Genomic DNA, 13,499 nt, shown 5'->3' on the forward strand with positions numbered 1-13,499 from the left:
AAATTCAGAGTGCTAAATACAACAGTCTTAAACCTTAAAAAAAGCCCAATTATTTTATTACCTCCACTGCATCTTTTAAGTGTCCCGCCAACAAGAAAAATGCTGCAGAATGTTCGAAACGCTGCTTGCCAAGCAAAGAAAAAGCGTTCTTTAATGCTGCTTTACGCCATCTGTCCTCAGTAAAATTGTTCCCAAAAAACTGTGTCATTTTAGTATCTTTTTGGGACCTGCAAATTGAACATAGTGGATAGAAATATTACATATTTTCTTAAATTTATTTTGGCTTTTGATTTCCTCACATGTCAGCAGAGTTTTACACAAGTCTTTTCGTTAGGAAAAGCAGAGGCTAGCACAACTCTGGGAACAAGAGAGACTTCATGTTTTGAAATGAACAAAAACTTTACTAAATAAGAAATCTAATGTTTCTGCATTAGTAACAAATAACCAGCTAGTCTGATGCAAATATAGAAAAGGCCATTTTTCCCAGTTGAGTTCTTAAAAGCAAAAAACATTTTTAAAAGGTTTTTGAAGTTAAGCCTTGTTATGAAAGGCTAGACTGCAAGCCAGTCTTAATTCAGCCTTCTGAATTTACGGTAAAATTTAGGTAGTGTGCTACTTTTAGAAGAGATATCTATTGCATTCCACACTTAACACAGGCACTCCTCTAGAAGTAATTCAGAATTAAGTAACAGGTGAAAGTTATAGAAAATTTGAGACTAAACTTTAGGCATCCACCTTTAGAAACAGCAACTAAATTACCACAGTAGATACAGGAAGCTTAATAGCTACTCATTTAATTTAGCATGTGATTTAGAAATTGCCTCTCCACTTTCAATGGCAGTATTTGTATTTCTCTTGAATTATCACATTCAACTTTTTTCCAGATTAGACTAGATACTATGAAACTCCATTTAAGAGCCTGGGTGTCTCCTACCTGTATAATCCCCAAATCACAGCCTTCTTTTTCATTGCAAGGTAAAAAATTGCTGCATCAAGTGGATCATTGTTTCGCTGAAAGGCTGCTTTAGCCACCTGTGAAGACAATTCAACAACAAGAATCCCATCAAAATTTAAAAGACTCTTTAAATAGGATACAAGAAGCACCAGGAATCCTATGTCCCATAGTGCTTAGAAATTATTTGATATATGATCCCTCCTCTCACTACAGGTCTGAGATGAGAATGTGTGTGGAAGATTCTGCTGCTTCAACCCCTTGTTTTCGTTTGATACCATTTAATTAATGCTTTTCCCGTTCTAGGAGGGTTTTTTTTTTTTAAAGCAGATCAAATGGGAATGCCTGCACTTGAAATCAGATCCACCATCATACTAAAATTACCTTATTAGCTGGTCTGGTAATCAATAGATAGATACCTGAAGAACACTCTTGGATCAGTCAGAACAAGAGAAAAGTTGTTCTTTTGGTGGATTCCCTTCCAAGAGCGGATGGATAAAGGGGGTAAGGGGCAGTAAGAGTAGTCCAAGACCCACGTGGGTAACCTTAAATGCAGGCCTATGAAACTCAGAGTCTAAGTGTTAGGCAGGTAAAGTTTCATAAACCGATGATTAACTACTGATGACTAAAAGGAGCTGAGACACGCGTTTACTAGTTCATGTTCTGTACTCAAAGTCTCTTGTACATGTTATTTTCTAGTTCAGCAGACCTGGCTTTTCCAAGAGATTAAAACAAGCACAGCAATAAGGCTAACCTCAACAGCATCTCTGACAGTTAAGACGTATTTCCAAACAAAGAACAACACAAGCTTTAGTTATCACGGAAACGTATTGACTTGCAAGACATACGGTAGCACTACTTTTCACAGTTTTCTAATGAGAATTTATCTATAATTTCTTTCCTAACCTAGGAGAGGCCCTTGCTATTAAAAAAAACAAAAACCCCACTCTGTTTGCTCAAAACTGTATATTCAGCCTCCACCATAAGGCTCATACACTACACCCCTCAAAACAAAAGATCTAAAAACTCAAAGTATACTTCCTGCTGGAATCTGAAACTTAAGCTACTGTTAAAAAAAAAATCTATTAAATACAAAAGTTCATATCTGTAAAGTAAACTAGATTCCCATGAGTTATAGCAAGAAGTATTCAGAAGCACTTAATATACCTCATAATTCATCACTATATTCATAGATAGTAAACACTAGAGCTATTTGAAAACAGTTTGGTTAATTTTCTTTCAGGATGCTATATTTACCTTTTCCATGCATTTCCGCAGGCTACGGCTATTTCGGACCCACCATCCTACGCCCATAGCTCTGAGTTCTGACCATGTTGGATCACCTTTCTGCATTGCAGGGAGCATGCTCAGTAGTTCTTCTTCTGCTACTGAATGAAACGCCCAGGCAAAATGACTAGTAGACAAGCCTAAATAATTAGCCATTAGAGTGAGCGAGAGAGAGAGCAAGACAGAGAGAGAAGGGGGGGGAGAAAGAGATAAAGAAAAAAAAAAGAGAGCGTGATTCACTAATAAAATAATCCACAATATAAATTTAAGGGACATGGAAGGGGAAAAATGGAAAACAGTCAAATTGTTCATTTTGGATTTTTAAGTATGCCATTGATAAGACTGCAGAGACTTGGGAATACACGCAAGCATTACAATACTAAACAAATCCATTAGAGGAAAACATTTTTCCACTTGCAAACTGTTCATTATATATTTTGCAAGGAACAGAGTGACTCAAAATCTACTTATAATGAGGGGCCTTAAGATTAGCTATGATACCAAGTGCAACCAGCTAATTAAACTTTTTAAAGTTGTGAAAATTACTTTCACTATCTTGATTTCGAATGGCTTAGAAAATTTGAAATTTGGAATTATTCTGGTAGAAAACAGGTTTGAGAACAGGCGCACAAAAGGAAACCAGAAGAGAATTACTATTACTAATCAGCAACAGCTGATTAGCAAGTTTCAATCTCACCTGAGGGGTGATAAGCCATGAGACTGGAAATGCAGTCAACTGTCATGATGACTAATTAAAGGGTTAAGAAGTAATCACAGCCAGGCCCTTAGATTTGATCAGCAGATGTACCAATTAGCAAAAGTATCTCATTCTGCCATTTGTAGTATCAGGTTTAAAAAAAAAATTCAAAACTATAAGAAGAACACTTTATTTGAAATAGTTCAATGGATAATGATAGTAGGAATATAAGGACTGAATAAGCCATTAGAATCTTTTTCAAATAAGTATTCAAAAAACTCATTAGGCAAATACTCTATATTTTCTACTGCATTATTCCCACAGAAGGCTACTGGAACAACATGGTACCAGAAGTCCAAAAACAGCTCTGGGAAATAGAAGAGATCTGAAACCACAAAATTATTGATACGTTGAGGAGAAATAAAAAAAAAAAAAAAAACCACACCACACACATTCTAAGTTTCAAGACCTCTACCTAAAATAAAGTATGCATTTTCTGCTCTGGCATACATTTATATTGAACAACAACATATTGGGTTTTGCGGTGGGGGGAGGGTTTGGTTTGCTTTAAACAAAAGGACAACATAATTGTCTCGTTAACTTCGCAGAGGCATGTCAACAGCACAGCAGATCACATGCATAGCCACCTCACTGAATAGGATTCACATGACCTAAGAAAACGCTTCAGTTACCTTGGCGAAGCAGCTGAGCTCGATGTACAGGCGGGAGCGATGTTGTTAGAAACGTGTGAAGCCGCACAGCTAATAAAAATTTTAAACCACACTCATCGAGAGTTTCTCCACCTGTAATTAAACATTTTCATGTGCTTTTCAAGAGAAACCATTAAAAACAGCTTTTAAGTTGCTTAAGAGAAGAAACATCCTACAATTCTGACTGCTGACGCTTTAAATCCATAAACATAAGTTTAATCCAAAAATCTTCCCCTCAATACAAGAGGAAAATTTCAAACCAGACATTGTGAAGTTAGTTGTTTTTAAACACACAAAAAAAGAGAAAAGTGGTTTTTCATTTGATAAAAAATAACTTATTTATCTTAATTTCTCTACATAGTAGAGCTAACAGTGGCTCTTAAGAGTTCATTCTTAAAAATTGATTGAGAAACACAGTTATGGTCTGTGGACTGACTAAAGGAACACCAAACTCGCATTAGCAGTTACCAATACAGAATTTGAAGTCTGAAGTCACGAAACTTTAGTGAAACATCTGTTGTGACAACAAATAATACAAGCAATACTATGAAACAAAACCATCACATGCTTCAATAAGCCACAAAAACCTCAAAGGTAACAGAAAAAAACTTAAAAATAATGTTTGTAAAACACAGTATTACATCTAATTTGAGAGGGACACCTTACCCTGGTTTCTGTCTCTACTTTCTCCAATGTCAGTACTGGTAGTAGCAATTGTATCTGCCAAGGCCATCAGTGACATTTGCTCCATCCTAGTGAGACCTGGTAAGCTCGAATGAAGCAAGTGACAAGAAAGAACTTGAGCATGCTCTGGCCCAAAGTAGGTTGGGCTATACTGAGAAAGATCAATGACCTTAGGTTTTGTGTCATCTTCATCTGCATCAAGCATTACAAGTTCCTCTGTACTTACAGCAGAATTTTGAAAAAGATCTTCATAATTGTCATTGGGTGTATCTTTATTATTTTGATTATTAGACTTTTCTGAATGAGAGGGATCATCATCGGCAGCAAGCAGAGCATATAAAGGCAACGGCGGAACTGAGTCTATTTCGATATAGTCTGTGTTCTCAGTTTTGCTGAATGTCTTAGGATCTCTTGCAGTGCTTCCACTAGCACTGATTGTAAGAGATCTGAGTTTCCTATCATGACTAGGTTCAGATTCATTTATAGCAACAACTTCTCCAGCAATGCACTTCACTAGATGAGACAGAATGGCTTTTGCTCTACGTACTTTACCAAGATCCATAAGCTCCAACAACTGGTGCGGGTGGTACTGAGGTAAAGTGGGAGATAATGCATGAGCGGCTTCAAAAAGACCAGAGTCTTCCATTTCTGTAGACAGATCAAAGGCAGTTCTTTTCCCACTAAGTTTCTGTGCAAGGCTGGTCATAGACCTGGTCAAGGTTCGTTTTGGTGGATGCAGACCTGAGGCAGCTGACTGGCTTTGTTTCATTAAGCTTGTTATACATGACGTACTTCCGCTGTAAGAACCCATACTAACCAGCTCCTGCTTGCAAGGAGGTTGCCACTGAGAATAGACATGCATTTCGCAATCCATTCCAACTACAAGAATGCCATCACGCACCCAAGACAAAGAGACCGGAAAAGGAGGTGACCCTTCTACAGAAGAAACCAAGTCAACACAACGCAGTAGAACAAACCTAGAAAGGGTTGTAGCCTTCATGCTGCCACTGTGAGAGATCACTACAGCCTCCTTACCATTTTGTTCTTGCGTCTTCCCAGAGAGTTGGCCAAACATATATAATTTTGATCCAATTCCCACTGTCAGAATATGTGAACCATCTTCCCTAGACATCCAATCTAAGTGAACCAAGTGCTTAGTGCTGGGTATAATATTCCCACTATGAGACAGACAAACTTCCTGTCGGTTATATGCCACTAAATTACTATCAACACTCATAGCAGGGTCTAACATAGTGCCTATTTCATTTAAATGCAGAGTCTGCTCTAGAATCCAAGAAGAGCCCCCTGTAGATTCACATTCAAAAATACTAACATCCATTATAAAGTCTTGAGAAAAGTGACTATTTTTAGACGTTGTCTGCTTGTATGCTACAGCTAATCTGTTTGTGTGTGCACAACTAACTTCAACTGGCCTTCCTGAAACATTAATGGCACTGCTGCTAAGAAGTCCATCCTCAATCAGTAATGGCCATTCTTCCCATATATACGTAACATCACTATGTACATTATATTCTGGCACTGAAGAAGCTGACGATTCGGTAGTCACTCTGCATCTCCAGAAACGAACTTTTCCATCAGAGCACGAAGTAGCCAGTAGATAAGGGGCATGACAAACAGGGTATATGGAAGAGGAACTCAGATGTCCTAAAATAAAATAAAATACATTTTTACCAGGACAATGTATTAGAACGCAAGCCAAGAGTAAAGACCTTTATATTCAGTTACCATTTCACTATTCTGAAAGAAAAAGCATTCGGATGTCCTCATACAGAGGGTTGTTTGCTGGTTTTCACAAAGGAAACACAAGGAGACAGAAATACGATGAATTTGTTTTGCCCTCAGTCCCCACTTCATTCTCTAGAAAGGAATTAAATTACATGTTTTAAACCTGCATACTAATTTTGTTAGGTGCCAGTTTTTACACTGTAAGAGAGAGGACTGAAGGGGGGGGGGGGGGGAAATCAATCCTCACTTATATTCTCCATGGCATGATTTTAATGGACGTTTATTGTTTCTCCTGTCAGACAAATACTTCTCTCAGAAGTCTAAAAGGTTTCTAACATATTTTTGAAAGACTGCTGATGAAAGCCTCAAAGTTTAAGAGCCAATCCCACAAAGAAAATTTCATGATGGTTTGCAAAAACAACCTGGATTTCTACAAGTATTATACCTTACATAAAAGCTTTACTTTAGCCATTCATTTCAGGATCCAGATAGGAAGTCAGGGTATCATATTTTAGCAAACCATTTGGATCCAGTTACAAGTTTTTAATTCTAACTAAAAATACCAAACTACTCGTTTGTCACCATTTTAAAATCTACTGCTAAATCAGAAAGGCAACAATTCCTTATTTTATTCAAAAAAAAAAAAAATTTACAAACCTGCTGATGGTTTAACGCTTATAATCTCTACTCCTTCTGGCAAATTCAACTCTTGACTATATACCATTTTTGAAGAGAGAGTAAGCCAGCTGGTGCTCTGAAGATTTGCTTTACAAGCCTGATACTTCTGAGTAAAAAGTGATTGGACCTTCTCTGGATCTGGGGAAGAAGAATATAATCCTTCTTGTTGTGTCGCTGCTTCAGCTGTACTTGAATCTATCTTTTCATCTACAAAAAGATGCATCGTTATTAAAGAGAGTCAATTAGATTTCTAACATAAGAATTTTACTCACGTAAAAACACACTCCAGAAAAATATGGACAGAACTAGAGACTTAAAATTTTACTTTCATGATAATGAAAAATGTTCCCCAACTCACATTTGAAGAGAAATATTGGCACACCACCTATATTGAATACTTCTAAAATTCTAGAACTGCCTCAAGGTCTAGCTTTGAATAGTCTTCAGATTTAAAGCAATCAAATTGTAACCAGAAGCAGCAAAACTGCAGAAGGCAGACATCTATGTGGTATCCATGGAAATTAATGTTTCATGAGGCAAACAACCCTCATAGCTAGAGAAAATTAAAGGCAGAATTCAAAGTCTTAACTCAAGCTGGAAAAAGGTACTTCCAGAACAGTTTTGTTAATATTCACTGAAAATGTAAGATCTTCGACGTTACGGGATATGAAAGCTTCATCCCCTTTTTTATGAAAATCAGTACTTAAAGTAGGAATATTGTTTAAATAATAGACCATGCATTATAACAGATTACTCTGGTACATAGTAAATACTAGAATATAGAATACTAGAACAAAACCTTCTAACTGAGAAGCAAAATGAATCTGAACTGGTTAGCCCTTATTAAAACCAGTTAGTTAGTTTGTTTTTTAAATGTTTACATCAAAACTAAAGGGCTTACCTAATGAGACGGGAATTGACTTCAAGTGTAAGTGCCACATGTGTAGTAACGAGTGGTTTTGAGTATATTCTATTACTATTAAGTAGAATTTTTCAGAGAATCCATTCTGCTGGCACCCTGATGAAATTCAGAACAGGAGGATCTTAAGGGTTATTGAACCAAACATGACATGACATTTCGCCGGCTAGCAAATAATCTTACTTAAGTTATTGTAAACTGATATTCAAATGCAATGGCCTGGCTATACCCGACTGTTATACAGCTTCTAGCAACAACCATGCTCCAAGTTCCACATATTTTTACTAGGCACTCTGCGGAAAAGTACCTTCCATTACTTTCAACTTGCCACCTACTAGCTTCATCTGATATCTTCTCCATCTTGTATTGTAAGATGCAGTGAATAATCATTCCCATGCATTTATCTGTGAATATCATTAATTCTGGACCCCCAGATAGATAACTAAGCATATCTGTATGTATTCAGTTGTCTGCCTCTTTTCCAAGCTGAGGAGTTGCAGACTTTCAGCTGTTCCTCTTACCAAGGCTTTAGAGTAGCTCTTGTATTTCTTTAGAGATTTTTTTGCACACTGTATTTGAGATGCCAAAAGAAAACAAACTTATGCTGTGGCCTAACACTTTACTTTTTAGTTCCCTATTTTGTTTTAAATTTCTAACATTCCATATGCATTTTTTGACCTCTAGTGAGAGTTGGGCTAATGTTTTCATAGATTTATCTCCATTACTCCCGATCTTTCTCGAGTAGTAATAACTAGCTCAGAATGCAATGTGTACATACACAGTTCAGGTCATTTTTCCTAATGTCTCCCTTTTTTTCTATGAAATAAGTTTCACGTACCATGTTGTTACCCTCAACATTAGGAGGCCGTTCTGCAACCTTGCTCCTTTTTATTGAGCCTTCCTTTTACTCCCTCAAATTAGTTGGTATCATAGACTGTCATTTTATCCTGACCCTTGTTTTCCAAATCATTTGAAAATTTTGAACAGAACAAAAGTGAGATGCCTATATAATTCAACCATTAACCCACTTCACCAAGGAGAACTGATCATCTCTTCCAGTGGAATTAGCAATTGCCCAAAGAGCTACAGAATATCTTCTAAAACTACAGCTATGTAATACCCACACAATATTTAGAACACTGTATTTTACAAGCGCACACGTGTGCAAAAAAACAAAGTAAGCTTTGTCTATGTCATATTCCATAGCTACAAGCTTTGCCTTTAAAATACCTCTTCCTCCCTTGCTGATAACAAAGTTATCAGCAATAGAATGCTTCATACAGTACAGGATGGGTACCTCACGACAAACTACTTGGTCTCAAATTTGGTCAAGTGGCGCTCCTCAAAAAACTCCTATGAGTTCCAGGAAACTAGAATTTCTCTTTGGTATATAAAGATCTTAGATAAACATATTGGACATTACAATGCAAAAAGTTACACAGGTTCTTTTTCATAAAATAAATGTTGAAGATCAGGTATTGTATTTTTCATTCTACAGACAAAAAGAGATTTCTTTACCAGAGTCTGGTAAGTTGTTCTTCGTTTCAGGCATTTCCTTCTCCTGGTTATTCAAAATGAAGTCTTCTTGAAAAACATGAAATAACTGTGTTTTCCTACCGTGCTAAAAAAGAAAGAAAAAGCCACACACACGCGGACACACACACACACACAGACACACACGTGAATATCGTGGAGTAAGTTAATAATGTTGTTCTCTAAGATGGGAGCCTTTAAGTTGATTAAGTTGGCCACATCAATGAAAGATTTCTCAATAAAAAACACTATCATTCAAGTTTTCTTCATTTACGGATATTATGAAACTAGAAGCAGGCACATGCCAGAGTCAAGTCTTTAACTACTTCATCTTTAACTTGATTGAGAGCTACAAATGTAGCCTTCATTTTTAAACACATTTTATGCAAGATATTAATGCTATAAAAAGAATACAAAAGATCTTACAAGCTCTGTGATGGCATCCAGTTCAATAATACATCCTGGACGGGCAGTAGATTGCTGACTCACAATGTTAAAAACTTCACCAACATATTTCTGTTAAAAAAAAAAACAAACAAAAAAGGAAAAAGAAAAAAAAGAAAAAACCACCACACCACAGTGGGATGGTCTTGTTAACTCAGCTTTTTGCATTTCTGAACAGGCTGCAATTCACCAACAACTTTCGTAACATGCTTAGTCTTCCCAAGAGTCACATTATTTTTGGTTGCTGCAAGGTTGCAAGAACTTGCATGGCTCATCTGGAAAGCATCGCAATCAGTTTATTGTCCTTTCACTAAGCTACAACTGTATCTCAACTTTTCCTTAGGACGCACACAGCACAGTTTCTTGCTCTGTTATTACGCCCTGCAGCATAAGTGTTTCATGAGTACTTCCCAACCAAACACTGACCTGACTCCATATGCTCAGTTGGAAAGATTAAATGGAATACAGCATGGCCGCAATGCTAAGAAGCTTTATCGTATCTGATTTTACAAGCAGAGCTAAGCAATTACAGCCTGCAGCAGCCTCTGCAGCAAGCTTGGTCAGATACCAGCAAGCCTGAAGCTCATGCTACTGAATTAAATTACAACCCCCAAAAACTTAGGGCAGGTTTCACTTACTGAAATTTCAGGGTTGGAGAGCTCACACAAAAGTTTTTTAGCATCTATTACAGCTTGATATAATCTCAAATGCTGTCCATCGCTAGCCACAAAGCAGGCACTTGGAGAATTACAGTATGCACCTGAAAAACAGAAAAGCACAAAGTACGCAAACGTGTATCAAACACCAACAGTCCCCCTTTTTTGGCCAGAGACGATTTGGACGTTATCAAAGAAAAAAATATAATATGAAAAAGAATTTTGCCTGTTAACTTCTGTTCACAAGCAAAAAACTACTAAGTTGAACCAAAAGTTACAGCACGTTAATGGAAATCAGAATTCCATTTATGAACTACCTACAAAATCTACCTCTGCTTTTGAGGTGTTGACCGTAGCCTGTAATCATTGTTGAGATGTTTATAATCTAACGTATACCAGCATCTAAGACCCGCACTTCACAAGCTCCTAAATCATCAAGTACATAACGATATGTATTAGAAGCTAGAAAGAACACAGTAAGTCTTCACAGAACGATACACAAGTTAGAAACGTCAGCAACTTAGAAAACTGTAAAATAAAGGGTCCCGGCTTAACATTTCTTCAATACTTTCAAGTATAACTATATTGCCTATTTAATAGCATTTTTGACACTAAATGACTTTTATTCTAAAACACTTAACAAGTCAGGAAACTAAACTCACCGAGGCAATAGCTGGGTATAAGTGTGGGCAGCCACGCAACATTAGAAAATGCAGAAACATGGAGGGAATTGATCCGAGCAAGTTCAGAAACTCCACCAGAAAAGGACAATGGCCCAACAGGATCAACTCGCCAAAGAATAAGCTCACTGTAAACTGCATTGGGATCCTGGGATGTTACATTTGCATTGCCTCTATTCTGATGTCTTAATGGTGACTCCTGAGATTTTAAAGAATCATTTGTCTGTTTTGCATTCTCAACCTCTGGTGACCTCAGAGCATTGTGATGCGAGGTTGTAAGCAGCAATGGTAACACTGAATGGCAAGCCAAGTCGTTAAGATGAAAACGGTGACCACAGTAACGGGATTTATGTGAAATACTGAGTACAGTTGAAAAAGCAGATTCCTCAGCAAAGCTCACTAACCACTGGTTCAGAGACCCATCTGCATGTTTGGAAATCATCATAACATTAGGTGTGAAGATACTTAATTTTAAGCTGTTGGTTGATTTACTGTGCCCAGAAGAGATAAGCATAGATGAAGATCGCGTAAGGCCAGGGGGCTTTTGTTTGCCTTGCTGAATAGCCAAGTCAACATTTTTGGTACAAGCATACATCACTATACTTCTGCAAAGAGAATTTGCATCACCCGTTGGAAATGCAACTGGAATTCTTGAGACAAACGACACCTAGAAATTTAAGGAAGAGAGAAGGAATTCAAGTTATTTTCACCGCATACTTCTCATTGAGTAGCGACACATAATGCAGAAAATATAAAGTACCTGCACCTGGCGAAACATGCCAGGCTGGTATTCATCTAGCCAGTCCACGTGCCATACCAGCAACGAACCATCCATAGGATGTATACTGAAGAGCATGTCAGCATTCTTACTCCATTCAGAAAGCAGTACTTCAATTTCATGATCGATAATGGCAGAAGATAAAGGAATAAAGCTTGAATTTGGAGTAGCTTTCTCACCACCCAGTTCCTTCTTTTCCTGATTTCCTTTTGGTTCAGCTCCATTTTCATTAGCTTCTAGAACATACACAGATATATCCACAAGCTGAAAGCTAGCAGGCAATGGAGCACCTTTCAAGCTTCTTCTACATCATTCATACAAGCACAATTTAAAAATAATGAAAATTCAAACTAGAAGTTCCATTGTAGACCTCAGTCAATGACTAACAAAGTAGATTATTTTGCACCTTAATATGAAATACTTTTTCTCCTCCCACTTAAATTCTTGAATGCATAGGCAAAACAAAAGCAGTCATCTCCCAACTACGCATATTTAAATAAATTGTTTATATAACATTATACAACAAAAATATTTAAATTGGGTGTAAATTAATATTAAAACTAAAAAAACCTCTTAGTTCTAAGATTGTATCTGCTTCCTTAAAGATATTAAAATAACATACCTCCAGGCAAAAGTCTTCAGGTCAGCCTAAACACCTAAGGTGACAGTTTTCAGCATAAAGTACTAAAATGCTCTGAAATAATCATTAACAAACTCAGGATTTCTAGAAACAGATATTTTAAAAACCATTTAGGTTCTTCCAGTGGAAGGGAAGGAAAAGCACAAAAATGCTACCGTAATCTATCTGCATCCTTAGATGCTGAGTCACCTGTCCCTTACTTTACACTGAACAACATTACTTATTACTTTATTAAATGATAGCCAAGAACTTTTACCTTCTTCTGATTTACCATCCACCTGATTAGATTCCTCAGCATTTGTCTCAGGAGAATGATGTTCGAAACTCTTTTTAAGTTGTTGCAAAAATACTTCCATGGATAAGGTAAAATGAAGTTCTTTATTGTTTAGCCAATGCACAACAAAAGGTCCATTTTTTTCTTCGTTTTCACCAAGACTCAGAGATGTGATAGAAGGAAGCAGAGGAATATCTACCAGAAGAAACATTAAAAACATTTTTCAAAACAAAGTAGTTTGAATAGGACAAAAAGTGATTTTTGAAAAATTGTTTTTAAGCAGAAGTGTTACTATGAAAAAAAATGCAGCTGGGAATAAGCGTATTGCTAGTTGTCATTCCTTTCACCAACATCATCCGCTTGTAGTATTATCCTGTTTGGCTGCTATCCACAAGAAGATGTACACAACAACCATGTTCTAAGGGAGACTCTTAGCCATGTTTATGTTAGGGTTAGAGCATGACCCTGGGCTACATATTCATGACAAAGCTGTCCATGCAGGCCAATTTACCCTGCTTTTGCTACTACAGCTCAGTACAAACCAAATCATTTCAGCATAGTTTGCTGATGTTTATTTCAGAACAGGGGCTACAGTATGCATATGTTGGTACCATGGACCACAGATGATGGCTAGGAAGAACTAAGCGACCAGATGTGTCCTCTGCAATGCTATCACACAGGATTGTGTGATATTTCAGGATTTCAGATTCTTATCAACCCCCTTACTACTTCACGCTGACAGGTTAATGTTAAAAATAAAGTAATTACAAAGTGACAGAAATGAGTTTCAGACTGATAAAAGAGTTATAGCATCTAAGATA

General features: G+C 37.0%; 1 protein-coding gene across 7 annotated transcripts in view; it reads right to left on the reverse strand.

Moving 5' to 3' along the window:
• The window catches only part of LOC104150536 (dmX-like protein 1), a 79,932-nt gene that overhangs the window by 38,675 nt on the left and 27,758 nt on the right, over positions 1–13,499 (reverse strand). For all 7 annotated transcript variants that reach the window (XR_011137698.1, XM_068927110.1, XM_068927109.1 and 4 more), the window contains 13 exons: positions 12,661–12,873; positions 11,747–12,000; positions 10,969–11,653; positions 10,289–10,410; positions 9,633–9,722; positions 9,192–9,294; positions 7,656–7,772; positions 6,734–6,961; positions 4,313–5,995; positions 3,629–3,739; positions 2,210–2,379; positions 935–1,032; positions 62–227 (listed from right to left, as the gene is read on the reverse strand). Coding sequence is in view for 6 of the 7 variants with exons in the window: in XM_068927110.1 (XP_068783211.1) it covers positions 62–227; positions 935–1,032; positions 2,210–2,379; positions 3,629–3,739; positions 4,313–5,995; positions 6,734–6,961; positions 7,656–7,772; positions 9,192–9,294; positions 9,633–9,722; positions 10,289–10,410; positions 10,969–11,653; positions 11,747–12,000; positions 12,661–12,873 (4,040 nt within the window). In the remaining variant the exon portion in view is untranslated. The remainder of the gene's footprint in view (positions 1–61; positions 228–934; positions 1,033–2,209; positions 2,380–3,628; positions 3,740–4,312; positions 5,996–6,733; positions 6,962–7,655; positions 7,773–9,191; positions 9,295–9,632; positions 9,723–10,288; positions 10,411–10,968; positions 11,654–11,746; positions 12,001–12,660; positions 12,874–13,499) is intronic.

The sequence above is a fragment of the Struthio camelus genome, chromosome Z, assembly GCF_040807025.1.
Source record: "Struthio camelus isolate bStrCam1 chromosome Z, bStrCam1.hap1, whole genome shotgun sequence".
In the NCBI taxonomy this organism is placed as follows: domain Eukaryota; kingdom Metazoa; phylum Chordata; class Aves; order Struthioniformes; family Struthionidae; genus Struthio; species Struthio camelus.